This window comes from Urocitellus parryii, chromosome 7 (genome assembly GCF_045843805.1).
Source record: "Urocitellus parryii isolate mUroPar1 chromosome 7, mUroPar1.hap1, whole genome shotgun sequence".
Classification (NCBI taxonomy): Eukaryota; Metazoa; Chordata; class Mammalia; order Rodentia; family Sciuridae; genus Urocitellus; species Urocitellus parryii.
In genome coordinates, this window is record NC_135537.1 from 16,661,046 (window position 1) to 16,677,078 (window position 16,033).

General features: G+C 50.1%; 1 protein-coding gene across 2 annotated transcripts; it reads left to right on the top strand.

Moving 5' to 3' along the window:
* The first annotated feature begins 4,856 nt into the window (after nucleotides 1-4,856).
* Klhl38 (kelch like family member 38) lies at nucleotides 4,857-15,329 on the top strand. Of its 2 annotated transcripts, none has more exons than XM_026407797.2 (4): nucleotides 4,857-5,066; nucleotides 5,728-7,078; nucleotides 10,924-11,029; nucleotides 11,849-15,329. In XM_026407797.2, exons 2-4 carry the CDS (start codon nucleotides 5,729-5,731, stop codon nucleotides 12,136-12,138), a joined length of 1,746 nt encoding a protein of 581 aa, XP_026263582.2. In that variant the 5' UTR covers nucleotides 4,857-5,066; nucleotide 5,728; the 3' UTR covers nucleotides 12,139-15,329. The 2 variants fall into 2 exon arrangements, with proteins under 2 accessions (XP_026263582.2, XP_026263591.2); XM_026407806.2 differs by having other exon boundaries at nucleotides 12,341-15,329.
* Nucleotides 15,330-16,033: the final 704 nt, after the last annotated feature.

Sequence of the window (16,033 nt, forward strand, 5' to 3'; positions counted from 1 at the left end):
CCTGACGTCATCTCTTTTGGCCTGCTTTACCCCTTCCCTCCCCAGGGGGAAAAAATATGAAGATATTTTCTGGTGGTAAAGCAGGGTGGAGGAAGAGATGTAGATGCGGTCATTTGTGCTACCAGGCTAGTAACAGAAGTGACAGGCCGTCAGCCCCTGGAGGATGGTTGTCATGGCAACCCCTGGATCTAGAAGCAGGCCCCTTTTGGGGCCATTGTCTCGGGTACAAAGTCCTTGTTCAGCTTTCAAAATGCTGTTAAAAAAACACACCCTGCAGGAGAGATCCAGAGACAGAGAGACAGGCTCACATACACAGTTGTCCCTTGGGATCTAGGGGGGTTGGTTCTGGGTTCCCCCATAGATACCAAAGTCTATGGATGGCCAAGTCCCTCATATAAAATGATGTGGTATTTGCATATAGCTTGTCCATAATTTAAATCAACTCTAGATTACTTATGCCTAATACAATGCAAATGCTCTGTACATTGTTGTTACACTGTTTTGTTTAAATGTGACAAGAACAAAAGTCTGTACACATTCAGCACAGACACAATTTTTCCCAGCATTTTTGATCTGTGGTTGGTTGAATCCACAGTGTGGAACCTGTGCATATGGGGGGCTGACCATTAAAAAATAAATAAAATAAAATCCCATGAAGGCCAGTTCCTTCCCATCACTTTGAAATGGTCCAGTCAGCCCTGTTTGTCTGTTTCTCTTCCACCTGCCCAAGGCAGGACCAGGAGATGCCTGGTTGCCAGCAGGAAGCAGCCTGCCAGGGACCAGGCAGCCAGCCTGGGGTCCTCTGTGCAGTTTGACCATTCTTCAAACACAGCTCCTGGGCTGTAGTAATTAGCACGAGGTAACTCCCTGCAGAAGGGAAGGCAGGAATGCACTGAGGGTGCGGAGGGTCCAGGGGTAGGGGGTGGGGCGCATTTTGTGGCTTCCTGGCTGTAGTCAAACCCGCTGCTGACCTGAGCCAGTACCCCCACCCTTTCCACAGGAATCCAGGACCAGCACATCCAGACCCGAAAGAAACCGAGGCTGCCCCTGAGTGCCCTGTAATATCGACTGGAGCCTCCAGGAGGAAAATGAAGGCTTCCTGACCTTGCACAAAGGGAAGATAATAAAAGGCACCGGCTGATCCCTAGACTGGTGGTTTTCTCTGCACCTGGCTTCAGGCCAGAGGTATTCTGAGGAGGCCTCATCATGGAGGCTCAGCCTCTCGGGGTTCCCTCTCGATTGCAGCCTGCAGCGGAAACCTCAAGGCACAACCACAGGAAGGGGCAAGCAGACACTCTCAAGTGAGGAAGTACAGAGAGGTTATGCGACTTGTCCCAAGACACACAGCCAGTTCCTGACAGAGCTCAGACTAGAATCCAGGACTCCTGAAGGCTGAGCAGAGAGTGAGGAACACCGCAATTGTTCAAGGCAGAGAAAATGCTGGAATGCACAGGAGGCCAAAGTAGACACTGAAAACCAGATTCTAAGACCTGCAGAACTCTACTGAGGTTATCTTTGGGGCACTAATAAAGTACCAACCATGCCAGGCACCTTACCGGACATGTCATATAATTCTCTGTGACAAAGCCAGTTATCCCCATTTGGCAGATGGAGAAATTGAAACTGGAGGAATATAAGTAACTGGTCAGAGACCACCAGATACTGAGGGAAGTGCCAACTCTCCCCAGCCCTTCTGCCCCCACAGTCGGGGCCTTGACCAGTTATAAGGCTGACTTTCCTCAAAAGCAGGGACAAGGTCCTGAGTATCCCTCATTTATTTTAGGTCACCATCTGCTCAGACTGTAAGACACCTTCTAGACAAAGCTCAAGATGAAAAGTCATGAAACGCTCTGAGAGAAATGGACTCATGCGTAGGTTGGCTGGGATTACCGTGAAGATGTTGGATTAGTTTGGGGGTTATATGTGTGCTTTTACTGTGAGCTAAACACCAATATGCTCTGTTAGGGTGTGGCTATGAGGTGTCGCCCAAAGGCTCCTGCTAATGCAGGAATATTCCGAGATGAAATGAGTGGACTGGGAGAGCTAATCAGTCCCTCCTAGTTTGAATGGCTGGGTGGGTGGTTCCCATGGGCAGGGGAGTCATGGCTGGAGGAGGTGGGTCACTGGGGGCATGCCCTAGAAGGGATGTTTTTCCCACAGCCCCTACCCCTGTCTCTCTGTCTCTCCGTCTCTCTGTGTGTCTGTCTCCCTGCTTCCTGACCCCACCATGAGCTAATCAGCTTTCCTCCACTAGGCCCTTCCCCTATGATACCCTGCCTCATCTTGGGTCATCTATGGACTGAGACCTCTGAAATGATGAGACCCAACTCAACTTTCCTCCTCTTGTCAGGTATTTTGATCACAGTAACAACAACAACAACAACAAAAAGCTAACTAGAACACTCCCTTTGTGTCTTTTCCTGACATTTTACATACATCCAGAACTCTCCTAGTAGCCCAGGCCAATGGGATGGGGTCAGTTTTTACTAAATGTTACAACCAAAAGGTTTATTCAAGTTGGTCAGGCATTGACATTGCTGGCTGGCCGAGGCTCATCTGAATGCTGGTCGGGGCTGGATTCCAGAGGGATCAAGGAGTTGGGGGATCAAGAAGAAATCTGAGATGTCCACCAGTGAGCAGGGCTTGTTCATTCACTCCCCAAATCCTAACTCTCCCCAACCGAATAAGGCCTGGGCTTGCTGGCCAGCAGGGAAAAGAAAGAACCCAGGCAATTGAGAGCAGAGGGGAAGTTCTATTTCCCGGGATCCTCTGTGCAGCTCCCAGGCCAAACTTCACTTTTTCTCTATAACACAGAGCAATTGTTCTGCTTTTCACATCATCATGTGATTGTATTTGAATAAAATGAGGGACACAGGGCAGTTTCAGGGCACATTTGCAATGCAGTCTACACACGAAGCTGTCCACAGCAGCCCTGCTACACTGCTGGGTATGGAGGCACCTGACAAAGCTCCCTCCGTTGCCCCATTCTCTGTTGTGCCACACTCCATTAGAGAACTTGAGCCAATCCACCTGCTGGAGCCAGGCGCTGTGCTGCACGTGGGAGGGATGGACCGACAGCTAAGGCAAGGTCCCTGCTGCCCAGGGACTTCCACTCTAAAAAGAGAGACACAGATGGGTAAACATAGCTGCAGTGAGGTATGAGGCCTGTTATGTTAAAAGTGTGTAGAGGAAATGGGAAGGGCACGGAAGAGAGAGAAAGTAATCACGGGACAGGCTCCAGGAAGAGAAGCTGATGTACAAACAAAGTCTTGAAGGATGAATAGGAGCAGTAAAAATGCAAGAGAGGACAAAGGGGATCACCTGTGTAGAGGAGTGCAAGATAGAGGGACACCAGGCCCTCCAGTCACACAGGTAGGTGGCTATTTACCTGAGTAACTAGCATGATCAGGAGCCCAGGAAGAGTCAACAGCTCGGCCATCTGCCCAGCTCCTCTCTTCCTCTCCGGCCTGCATCTCTCTGGGTCTCTGACCCCCTTTGCTCAGGCCCTCTCCTTCTAATTCTGACCTCCAGGATCCTGATCCCAACCACATGTTTAGGATATACCTCCATGACCTTGACCTTTTGGACTCTTTTGGACATAATCAACTCTATGACCTGCAACAACCTGAGACATTCCTCTTCCCCCTTCAACACTGTCCTGGGATACCCTAAAGGCCAGGCCAGCCCAACCTCCCCAACACAGACCAGATGTATCTGCAAGCTATTTGATGGAGTTAGAATAAAGATATAGGAGGAGACACCATCTGGAAGCAGGTAGGTGACCTGAGGAGCCATCAAGAGGAATGATGTAGGGGTCTAGCAAATTTCTGAGCTGCCTTCTCAGGGGTTACTCTGATGTTGACAAGGCAGAGAGAGAGAGAGAGAGGGAGAGACTAGAGCAAGAATTGCAATAGCCTGAGCAAGAATTGAGAAGAAGAGAAGGTGACTCCCCGGCCACTCATGGCTTGAACAACTGTGGACCACCCTGGGGAGCAAGGACCTTCGTCCCCCTTTACTCTTCCCCTGTGGCTCTAAAGTCCTCCATCGTGGTCCTGATTCACATAATTGGAGGCTGCCTCCTACCCATCCTCATCCTCATTTTCCTTCTTCTCTTCCTCTTCTTCATTTCCTTCTCTCTCCCTCTCTGAAGCAATAGACTTACTGCCTCTAGTTCAAACCTGCCCAATTAGAAAAAAATGGGGAGGGGAAGGAAGTCAGGAAAGGAAGCCTGATGGAGAGGATGTGGCCACCCCACACAGAGGCTCCCCAAGAAAGGAGGCCCAACCAAGCTCGGGGCTTTCGCAAGTCTGAAAAGTCCAGGGTACTCAACAAATATTAAACACACACACACACACACACACACACACACACACACACACACCTCACTCTGTCATGCTATCATGAATTCTGCCACCTTAGACCTTGGAGGAGGAACTCAGCCTCTCCACCATCCTGCCAAGTGGGTGGTGGGGAAATCAAGACCCAACCAAGAGCATCCAGGAGTCCGTGCTGTGCTCCGGCTTCCCTTGTGACCAACCATCACCTTTACCGTGTCCCAGAACTACTTCAGTGAGTCTGGGCAGGTTACAACAACCTGTTTACAAACATATAGGATTCACAGGCACTCTTAGGACAAGGGACTTGGGGGCAGTTCCAAATGGGCAGTGAAGGCTTACTAAGAGAAACTGTTCCTCCGGGTCTATTTATGCCCATATAAACACTTGCCAAGGAAACAAGGCATGTGGGCATGCGCTGGCCCTGCAGGACCTCGGGTGGCTGCAAAAGGCAACTGGAAAGTCACATGTCATAACAGTGGAAAGTACATATGCAGCTATTCTTAGCCCTGGAATGTATACACGGTCTCCCTGCCCAGCGGCCCTTGCACAAAGCTCTAGAAAACTGTGAAAGTGCCTTCAGCATAAACAATCCAGAACTCTCCCAGGACAAATCACTTGCCAACTGAAGGAAAGGCCTGGGGTTTACGGTTTCACTCGGAGCAAGAGGTGGAAACTTTCTGGGGGGCAAGACCGACCAGGCATCGGTGGGTGTCACTGCAGCAAGACAAGGTAAATATCCCTACTGCTTACTTCTCTGCAGGTGGACTGATGGGTCACCCAATAGACCAGGGAGTTGCTTTTTCTCTACTTTCTACTGATTCCATCCTTAAAGTAAAACCCCAAGACTCTGTACAGTCGTGTGTTCTAACTATGGATAGATAGATAGAGAGCTAAAGATTTAAATCTCACAAGGGCCCATTTTCATCCCCATCTCTGTCTAGTTACCGTAATTCCACACCCCCAGAATGTCATCCCTGGAAAAAGACTAACACCCAGACAGAGATGTTTAGATGAGTTTACTAAATGACAAATACACTGAGAATCTGGGGAAAGGCTCACACTTCTGCTGGTCAAATACATGGATTGTTAACTGTGCTCCAGGCTCGTGTTTCAGCCCCGGCAATCTAGTGACTTGCAATAACATTTTATCTTTGCCCCTCAGGTTAGCTAAAGATGCTGTTTGCCTATTACCCTTGAGAATAATCTTGACCCAAAAGAGATGTGTCAGCTTTGGGGTCTGGGGTGAGGGTGGCCTCCCTTTCTGGTCTTCACCGGGTGGCAATCTTGGCCACACCCACAAACCCCTTGGTGGGGGACACAGGTGCACACCAGCGAGAGCCTGCGGTACAGGCTGCTGAGGCCGACTTGACCCTTGTCGCCCTCTCTGTAGGATGGACGACGAGTCGCCCGACGAGCTGCTCTTCAAAGACCACAACTTCTCCTCGGACTTACTGAGGCAGCTCAACGGCTTAAGACAACACAGGATCCTGACGGATGTGAGCATCTGTGCCGGTGCCTGGGAGGTCCCCTGCCACCGCAACGTGCTGGCCTCCAGCAGCCCCTACTTTAGGGCCATGTTCTGCAGCAACTTCCGGGAGAGCAGTGAGGCCAAAGTCCAGCTGAAGGGCATCGACTCCCCGGTGCTGGACTGGATCGTGGCCTACGTGTACACCGGGGAGGTGCGCATCGCGGCCGACAACGTCCTGGCCCTGATGGAGGCGGCCTCTCTGCTGCAGTACCCCAGGCTGTTCGAGGCCTGCTCCTCGTACCTGCAGAGCCAGCTGGCCCCCAGCAACTGCCTGGGCATGATCAGACTCTCGGAAATCTTGAGTTGCCAGACCCTCAAGGAGAAAGCCAGGGAGGTGGCCCTGGCGTGTTTCCCGGAGGTGGCCACCTCCGCTGACCTGAAGGAGCTGTGCGCCTTGGAGTTGAGAGACTACCTGGGAGATGATGGGCTCTGCGGGGAGGAGGAGAAGGTGTTCGAGGCCCTCATGGCTTGGGTCAAGCATGACCTCCAGGCCCGGAAGCGATACATGCAGGAACTGTTCCAGCAGGTGAGGCTGCAGTACGTCCACCCGGCCTTCTTCCACCACTTCATCGCCAACGATGCCCTCCTCCAGTCTTCGCCGGCCTGCCAGACCATCCTGGAGAGGGCCAGGAGGCAGATGTTTTCTCTGTATGGCTCCAGTGCCCCAGACTGCAAACCCCTGTGGCATGTCCCTCCAAGGAGCTCTTACCAAGACTTCCTCATCCTCCTGGGTGGAAGGAAGGACAACCAGCAGACCACCAGGGAGGTCCTGCTCTACAGCTCACAGACCGGCCAATGGCAGAGCCTTACCAAGCTCCCCACCCGGCTATACAAGGCCTCGGCTGTCACCTTGCACCGTAGCATCTACCTGCTCGGGGGCATGACTGTCAGCGGGGGGAAGAGTCTGGTCAGTCACAATGTCTATGTCTTCTCCCTGAAACTCAACCAGTGGAGGCTCGGGGAGCCCATGCTGGTGGCCCGCTACTCCCACAGAAGCATTGCCCACAAGAACTTCATCTTCTCCATCGGGGGCCTCGGAGAAGGGCAGGAGCTCCTGAGCTCCATGGAGAGGTACGACAGCATCTGCAATGTCTGGGAGAGTATGGCCACCATGCCCGTGGGAGTTCTCCACCCTGCCGTTGCTGCGAAGGACCAAAGGCTCTACCTCTTTGGGGGAGAGGACATCATGCAGAACCCTGTACGCCTTATCCAGGTAAATGGCTGGTTCTTCCCATCATGTAAGTGCATGAGTGTGTTTGCATATACACATGTGCATGCCCGGCCTATCTGCATGCACACAAAAGCATACATATATGCACACATGCCCATGTGAACATACATACATATACAGGTATGCACATGCATACCAAAAGATGTACTATACATGCATATAAACGTGTGTGCAATCCTGACACATACATATGTATGTGTGCACAAGCATACATGGATACATGCATGCCTGTATATACACACACACACCACACACACACACACACACACACACACACTTTTGTGGGGAAAGAAGAGGAAGAGAGAGAACAAGACAGAGAGGTAGAAAGGAAAGAAGGACAATTTTCAGCAAGAAGTTTTTCAATTTTTGAATTTTTTTCAATGTAAGACTAATAACAAATACAATCCTTATCTACAAAAATTGTGTCTTCATTTGAGAAAAAAAGCATATCTAGAAATTCAAGCTATAAATATTGAATATGTCAGATAGTGAAGCCCTATAGGACTTTAGCAGATGCTTCTACCTCATATCAGTAAGGCCTTAAAAGAAGATGCCCAAGACTTGGTCCACATCTACCCCAGACCAACTAAATCAAAATCTCACATTGTCGGATACTGACAGTGTGGTTTATAAGCCTCCAGGAGGTTCTCAGGTGCATCTAGTTTGGAGAACCCCTGCCTTAAATGAAAGGAGACATTGATTTCACTAATAAGCTCTCTGAGAAGCAGGATTACCAGAGGCTAGAATATTAAGGGTTTTCCAACTTTGTGCAAGTTTCTAGTAATCTCTGCATTCATCTACTATATGAAAAACTTGAATAGCAAGTTTATCTTTAGGTTCAAAGCCCCCATGAGATGCAGTTCATTCATTTTAAGTGGTGTATTGAGCCCTAGCCACTGTGAAGGCCTGGGGACATCAGAGGGAACAGTGAACTCCACCTAATCCTCAAGGACCTTGCAAGACAATTGCAATTCAGAAGCTGAATACAGGAGGACTTGAACATAGGAGTGTCCTAAAACCTTCTGGAGGGAATCAGAGAAGGCTTCAGGGGAGCTTAGGAGGGAATCCTGTGAGGCCCATGTAAGCTGACCTGAGCAAAGAAGCAGAAGAGAGACGGCGGGTGATGGAGAATCAGCAGGGAGAGGGGCAGGGTTGGTGCTACGAAAGCACGAAACAGAAGGGTCTGGCATAGGCGGGGTGGGGCCCTCTGCCAGCTGAAGAAGAAGTCAGAGCAATACTGAGTAGTACTGAGAGGCAGGAGTGACCCCGGGACGGAACACTCGTACAAAGGCCCTGCAGCACAAAGGGTGCACAGCCCACTGCCCCGAGGAACCAAAAGCCTGACAATGGTGACAGTGTCCTTGCCAAGCAGAGCAAGGAGGAGGAAGAGACAGCACCAAGGGACATCTATGAGTCCCCACACCATCCCCATCAGCCCTTTCCCAAGACACCCAGCAACCCCCTCTACCCAGACTGCTGCTCCTGAGCCCCTCCTATCAAAATTCTGGAACATTCTTAAGGGATGGGCATTTGTGGAGATGCGGCTGGTCTGGCAGAGTTTTCTAGGTCTTGTCTAGAAATTGGGATTGCAGCCTCAGTCCAAGGACAGGGACATCATGAAAGAGATCCATGCCCGTGAGTGCGGTCATCAGATTTTCATCTGCAGAAGTTCCTCTGGGTGCCCCGTAGAGAAGGGCTGGGAGTGGGCAGGGGAGTCCAGTCAGGAGATTCTTCATCAAGTCCCAGCAAGAGAGAAGGATGGAGATTTTTTTCCACTTTTGCCTTTACTCTCTAGCCCATGTTCATCTTCACCATCAGATTCTTAGTCTTCCCAGAATGACTGTCCCCAGTTCCTCTCATTTACTTGAGCCAGGAGAGACATATTAGGCTCCATTCCAAACTCTGATCACACAAAGTAGATCTGACCAAGTGCTTCTCTGTAAAGCGAACACCCCTCCCTCCTCTCTATTTTTCAAAATAGAATCAACAAATATGCCGATGATTTCACGTTGCAAAATTGTCATCGACCTCCTAAGAATAAAACGCACTGCTCAAAAAAGCTTTCAGCTAGTCTATCGAGAAATGCATAGTACGATCAAACAAGATCCCTGCAGAGCCAAAAATTCTAAACGCGTGAGTGATCCTGTTGTAGTATAGCCACGGATGAGGGAAAGGGGTCAAAGTATTCATTTGGATGCTTTTCTTATCTATTCAGCGCTAACTTTGAAATGGAAACTTTGCTCATTTGAATATAATTTAAAACGAGTGCTCCAAGGTGCTGGGTAGAGCAGGTTGGATTTCCAGGCATGGCCTTGGCGTTTTTCTTTATGGGATGGTTCCTCTGTGTCCTGCCCTGTTTCAAGAGCTACCCTGCAGTGGGTATAGATTAGAACTACACCACGCAGACTGTGCGCGTGGGTCCCCCCTCCTACCTGGCTTCCTTCCTGCCTCGGTTTCTGGATGGCATTGGGCACATCCTTGACCATGACAGTCTCACTTGCTTCCCTGGCCAAAGACCCTCCTTTGTTACCCCTGCCGAAGTATTTCTGGGGCATTAAGAGGATTGTGAGCAAATGTTGAATTTATTTTTAAAACCATACCCAAAGCTGAGAGCGGGAACAGAAGGCCAGAAGGCCATTACTTACTTGAGAAAATGCAACCACATCTGCTCTTCCCTGAGGACCCCGCTTTCCAAGAATGTGTCACCTGTGTATTTTCAGATGCAACCAAGAGGCTTCACACAGCCCTGCGCTGGCCCGTCTCTAGCACCCAGCCCCTCCAGGCTTCACCAACTTGAAGAAACATGTTAGGCTTGAAGAGCTCCATGGAGACGCCAAACACAACAGCCTCTACAGAAAAGGCCACACTTTCATGGCCCCACACAGCCATGAGCGTGGTGCTTAAGAGTAGGCTCCTTGGGCTCAACCAGACCCTGCTCTTCCACTCAAGCTGTTTGACTTTGGGCAGGTCATTGAACCTCTCTGAGCTTCAACTACCTAATCTGAAAAACAGGGGAAATAATAGCATCTACCACATAGGATGATTGTGAAGGTCAATTTTTTATCAAAAAAAAAAATCTAGGAACTAGATTTTGTATGGAAAGAATTTCCACCAAAGAATACTGTAAATGAATGTTTTTGTCCCTTCTTTTCAGTGGAGTCCATCCTATATCTCTTGTGCTAAATTTTTCCTGTAATGAACTAAACCCATATTTGATAGTTGAATTTTAAACTGAGGACATTACCAGAACAAGCTCTAGGGACTATTTCAGAGCATGGCAAGTGAGCCTGCCCTTTCCTCCCTGGTCTTTCTTCTCTTTCTCATGCTTCTTTTTTTTTCTGAGATTCTTAATTCCTTTCAGGCATAAACTGTTCAGAAGCCTTCCTCATTTAGTCTCAAATTTATTCTTGGCTCTCTGACCCTCTCCAATCCACCAGAACATTTAGAAATTTAAACATGAGCTAGAAATAAAAATGATTGGAAAAGTCACTGGTTTTCTAAATACCCAAGTTGCTCCATTTCTCAATAAAAGAAAAAAAAAAAAAAAGGTTCCAAGCAAGGTCAGCAAAATACATACCACATGCTGAATTCCCAGTTCATTCTATAGAAGGACAGCCACTGATCTTATGCAGTCACAGAAAGACCAACTTCTCATCCTAATCTTCTATCATTTAACAATATTTCATTTATTGATAGTAATTTAGCTACGCTTTAAAAACTGTAAAGAAATAGAAAAACTCGTGCCTGGTTCACCTTGCTAACCACTACTTCTTTTTAAAAAAAAAAAAAAAATTCAATGCAGTGCTGTGATTTTGCTCCTCCCTCAGGTTTATCACATTTCCAGAAACACGTGGTTCAAGATGGAGACGAGGATGATCAAGAACGTGTGCGCCCCTGCGGTGGTGCTTGGGCAGCGGATTGTCATTGTGGGAGGTGAGTCTGAACGGAGACTCACCGCGCTGGACAGAAACTTGGCGCCTCTCATGGAAAAATGGGTCGCTAGTAGATGCTGTTCTGCAGGATGGTATTTTTAAAAGCACATCCATCCACGCGGGAGAGCGTGGACAGCCTGCCCAAGCTCTTTCCTCATGCAGCCGTTTCTCCCTGTCTTCATTTGTAAACAAGGGACAAAATAATACTGATTTTGACAAGGTGTTGCCAGAGCACGTGAAGCTCAGAGCACTAACCAGACACTCAGTCGATAAGCAGTGATTGCCCTTGTGAACAGTATTGGCTCCAAATGTATGGCTTCTCTGTGCTTGCAGAACGTGACCTGGTTAACAGAGCTGGTTTGGGGGTCAGAGAGGTCCTGGCTCTACCACTAACCATACTTTGGCAAGCTTTTCATTTTTTTCTGTGCCTCGGTTTCCCCATCAGTAAAATGGGGATCCTTAAAGTGCCCACCATAGAGGACTGTTGTGGGGACCTACGTCTGAGTTCCCACAGAAAAGCTTCTTTGGGTTGTTAACTCTTGGTTGGGCACATAAGAAACAAAATGCCATCGAGGCTGATGTGGGGGTACTGCTCCCCATCTATGGATCACTTACAATGGGAGGCAGGGCCAGGGTCAGAGACAACTGGGTGCCAGCCCCAGCTCAGTCTCATGCTGGACCACAGAAGGGTCCCTCAACATCCCACGCGTTAGTTCAGGGTCCCAGCCTCGCTGTGAGCAGGGACAGACACATTGCAGAGCCGCTGACTTCCAGGCCAGACGGGTGACACTGAGCTTGCTTACGTCATTTGATTTTTTAGGTTACACGAGGAGGATTCTTGCTTACGACCCTCAGACCAACAAATTTGCCAAATGTGCAGACATGAAAGACCGGAAAATGCACCACGGGGCCACGGTGATGGGGAACAAGCTCTATGTGACAGGCGGGCGGCGGCTGACCACAGACTGCAACATTGAGGACTCAGCCTCTTTTGACTGCTATGACCCTGAGTCAGACACCTGGACATCCCAGGGGCAGCTGCCTCACAAACTCTTCGACCATGCCTGCCTCACCCTCCAGTGCATACCCCACATGACCACCCATTCGTGAAGTCCACAGGGAACCTTAGTTGAGACGCTTTCTGTTGCAAAGGACAGAAACCCAGCTCCAAAGAGCCTAACCCTACAGGGATGCAGGGACGGAACCCTCTCAGGACTGAAGGCACCAAGGCCTGGGGGCCTGGAGCCAGGCCTATGGCCAGAAGTCCCTTCTCCCCCAGCCTTTCTCACTGTCTCTACCTTGTCTCTACTAGGTCTCCTTCCTCGAGTTTCTGCATCCACACAGCATGAGGATTACCAGTGACGATTGATAAACTCTAACTCACCATCTCTAGCTTTGCATCTTCATTGTACCATGATCCACATATTAATCTTAAAAAAAGGTGCTGGCAGGCCCTTTTTGAATCCCATGCCTGCCTCTTGAGACAATCACTATTGCCAGAATGGTGCTACTACATCCGCCTAGTCTTGAATCAGGTCCCTAGGAACAGAGTGGGGTTAACTCCTGTGATTGGCAGCCCATCCAAAACACATGCAATGGGAAGGAAGGAGTTTTCCAAAGGAAGAAATTCTGGATAGACAAAAAGCACATCTGGCCCAGGACACCTTTGCAATCTGGAACAAGAGGGCTGAGAGACCCAAGAGGACCCCTGGAAGCATTTGGTCCAGGTGGCAGCATGAGAAATTGGCCACGACTGTGTTTGTCTGAATTCTATGGATGTCGTACATTAAAATCCCAGAGAAGTATGTGCGATTCAGTATCTCATGTTTGCAAAATGATCTCGTACTGCAGGATATAAAAACAGAACAAAGCTGGTTTCTGGTGCCAAATGATGTTTTTCTCCGGCCTCTGGGGAGCTGTAAACCTGCAGAATTAATCTGGGTTTTCATTTTAGTAAATGCTATGAGAATTGCTCTTCCAGGGAAAGCCAACAAATTCCTTCAGTGATTCCAGGAAACATCACCCTTCAGAAGCTGGGGCTGACGAGCCCTGCGGCCCCTTTATCTTGAAGCACCTCCCACCCCAGCTCAGGCTCCAGATGAAGAACAAGCTGAAGCTGAGAACAGCGGCTCTGCACGCTGCCAGCTCCTCACCACCACCTGGGGAGATGTTTGGAACCAGGACGAGCACCCTTCAAGATAGATGGATGGGGATTCAGCTAGCTGGGGCCCAGAACTCTGGATTTCTTTTAAGTTTCCTAGATGAGAAGGTAAAGAACCACAGTCCTGCTCAGCTGTGGGCACTGGAGACCTCGGGTTCCATTCCCATCCTGTCCTGGCCAGCCCTATCCAAACCTAGCGTTGTACACAAAGGACCCTCCACCCGTAGCAACATCTGGAACAAGTCTTGGTGCCCTGAGCGTAGGGTACACCGGTGTTGGGCCCTCCCTTCCCACCTCGCTCTCTTGCTCTGGGTTCTGGACTTTTTCTTCCTGGTTTGTATTTCTGTGCCTCAGCCTCTCGGGCTGAGGGTGAAGCTCTGTGTGCTCCCTGGACCACCAGCCAGTGCCTGCTGCTCGGCCTGCACACTGCCCCTGAGCTACTGGCTGGCATCTTACCCCGGCCGGTTCCCCTCAATCCCACCTCTCCCTGCCTCTGCTTGGAAAGGTAACCAGTGGCCATCAGAGTCCCCAAATCGGCATTTCCTGTCCTGTTGATCAGTTGGCAGCATATGACGTTGCTGCCCTCCCTCCATCTTGTAGGACCTCTTCCTCACCTCAGGACACCACTCACTCTTCCTCCTCCTCCCCAGAGTTCCTTCTTGTCTCCTTTTACCCCAACTGATAAATGGTGACGCACCCCAGGGCTCAGTCCCTAGATCTTCTGTGTATCCACTCTCTCTCCCTGGATGGCTGAGTTCCTGTGGCCCATGGATCTGCACACCACCCTACGCTGCTCACTAGCCAACTTTCTCACAATCCTGCTCCTCCCAGGGCTTCCCCACCCTGGGGGAGAGTGACACCTTTCCTGCACACACCACCAGAGTCCAGCCCAAGCCGCCATCTTTTCTCATCTGCTTTCACCTTGACTTCCTGAATCTCTTCTCCACACAGCCACCTGTTTACCCTCCCTGAGCCCCTGGCCTTGGCACTGGATATTAAACCCAGAGGCAGTTTTTCACCATAGTCCATCCCTAGCCTCTTTTTTTATTATTATTATTTGAGACAGGGTCTCACTAGGTTGCTGAGGCCAGCTAAAAACTTGCCATTCTCTTGCCTCAACCTCCAGAGTCACTGGGATTACAGGACTGTACCACCATCAGCTGGGCTGTTTGATCATTTAAAAACTTAAAAGTAAGTTAACAGAGTGGCAGAGGGGAAAAAAAGACAAATGTAAGTTGAAATAGGCCATTCCCCCTTTTAAAAGTCTCCTAAGCCTTCCTGGCTACTGAGCTGACCCTCAGAGACCAGCGAGGTCCCTCCACCTGGCCACCAACGCTCTGCCTTCCCTCTCTGTCTTGTCCCCCAACACATCCTGCTCTTCTCCCTCAGCACCAGCCTCGCTGACCCTCGGGCTCGAACATCCTGGATAAGTCCCCACTCTCTGTTTTCACACCTCTGTCCCCTGCCTGGAAATGCCTGCGCTAGATAACCCACCGCACAGTCCCTCCCCCACTCCCCAGGGGCCTGCTCTGGATGGAGGCCCCTCCCTGACCACCTCCATCCCACCCGTCAACAGGCCTCTCTCTCAGCGAGGCCCTGAAATAGCTCTCAGATACCTCGGGCCTTTCACTGCTGCGTCTCCAGGACAAGCCATCTGTCTCCTGTCCAGCCTCCTAAAAGGACTCGGTGCCCTGCTGATCCTTCCCTGAGCCACAGCCAGGGCTGTCTCTACACAGCACAAACCTGAGCGTGCTGTTCTTCTGCTAAAAGTGCTCCATGGCTTCCCAGAGGCCTTTGAACAAAGTCCCCAACCCTTCATCCAGCTCCTGGGGCCTCCTGGGCCCAGCACCACCTCTCTCTCTGACCTCATCTTCTGCCACCGCCCTCCCTACAGGTGTCCCTGACCAGACGTCCTGCACCACCCTATGCCCTGCTCTCTCTTGCTTCAGGCTTTGCAAGAGCAATGGCCACTCCCTGATAGACACCCCCCTGGACTTCACCTGCGACAATTTCAGTTTAGACCTCACCCACCAGATTAAAAGTCCCTACATCAGGGAGGCCATCCCTGCCTCCCACCCTGGCTGGGGTCAGCTCTCCTATTAAAAGCCCGTTGTGCCCCATGCATTCACCTCAAGACCCTCATCCTATTTGAAATTACTTGATCGTCTGTCCTCTGACTAGCTGCTTTTATCACATTCCCAAAACTGGCCTCTGGGTCTGCATATATGCTGTAGAAGCTCAATAAACATTCAATGAATGAATGAAAGAACTGGCAAATGAATAAAGAAGCTGAATATCTTCTCTGGGGTTTTCATCTCAAACTCAGGGAAGTCCACACAGGCACTAGTTGAAGGCCCCAGACCCTCTGCTAAGGGTCATTCTGCCCTTCCCTCCATGACCCTTTCCTTCCCTGAGCTGAGCGTGGCGGGTCTGGCTGGTATGATGTGGTTCGGCCTTCCGGGGTCCAGCCCAAAGGGCCCTATTTGCCTGGAATTGGAAGTAAGAGTCTATAAACTCGTTCTGTGTCCTCCAAAAATCCTCCTGTCAGAGACTTGCTAATGCCTTGACTGGCTTTGCTTTTCTTCTTGGTGCAATAGTTGATAAACGGCCAGCGCCTGGGGCCTCTCGAAGCTTGTCCAAGTCTCCCTAGGGGACAGAAGAACTATGTAAGTTGCCTCCTGGGATTCATAAAGGAAGATGGCATCAGGGCCAAACACTTTGGAAAACACGTCATAGGCCAGCAGTGTGTGACCAACCCAGTGCCTTTGTGGCCGCTGGGTCCACACACCTGGACCAACCCAAAATCCGAGTTGAGTTGTAAAACAATGTCAGCCTGTGAGGGGC

Excerpts from the sequence above, each read along its gene's own strand:
- Klhl38 (XM_026407797.2), top strand. The coding sequence starts at position 5,729 with ATGGACGACGAGTCGCCCGACGAGCTGCTCTTCAAAGACCACAACTTC. Across the intron at positions 7,079-10,923 it reads ACCCTGTACGCCTTATCCAG|GTTTATCACATTTCCAGAAA; the intron begins GTAAATGGCTGG and ends CTCCTCCCTCAG. Across the intron at positions 11,030-11,848 it reads GCGGATTGTCATTGTGGGAG|GTTACACGAGGAGGATTCTT; the intron begins GTGAGTCTGAAC and ends TTGATTTTTTAG.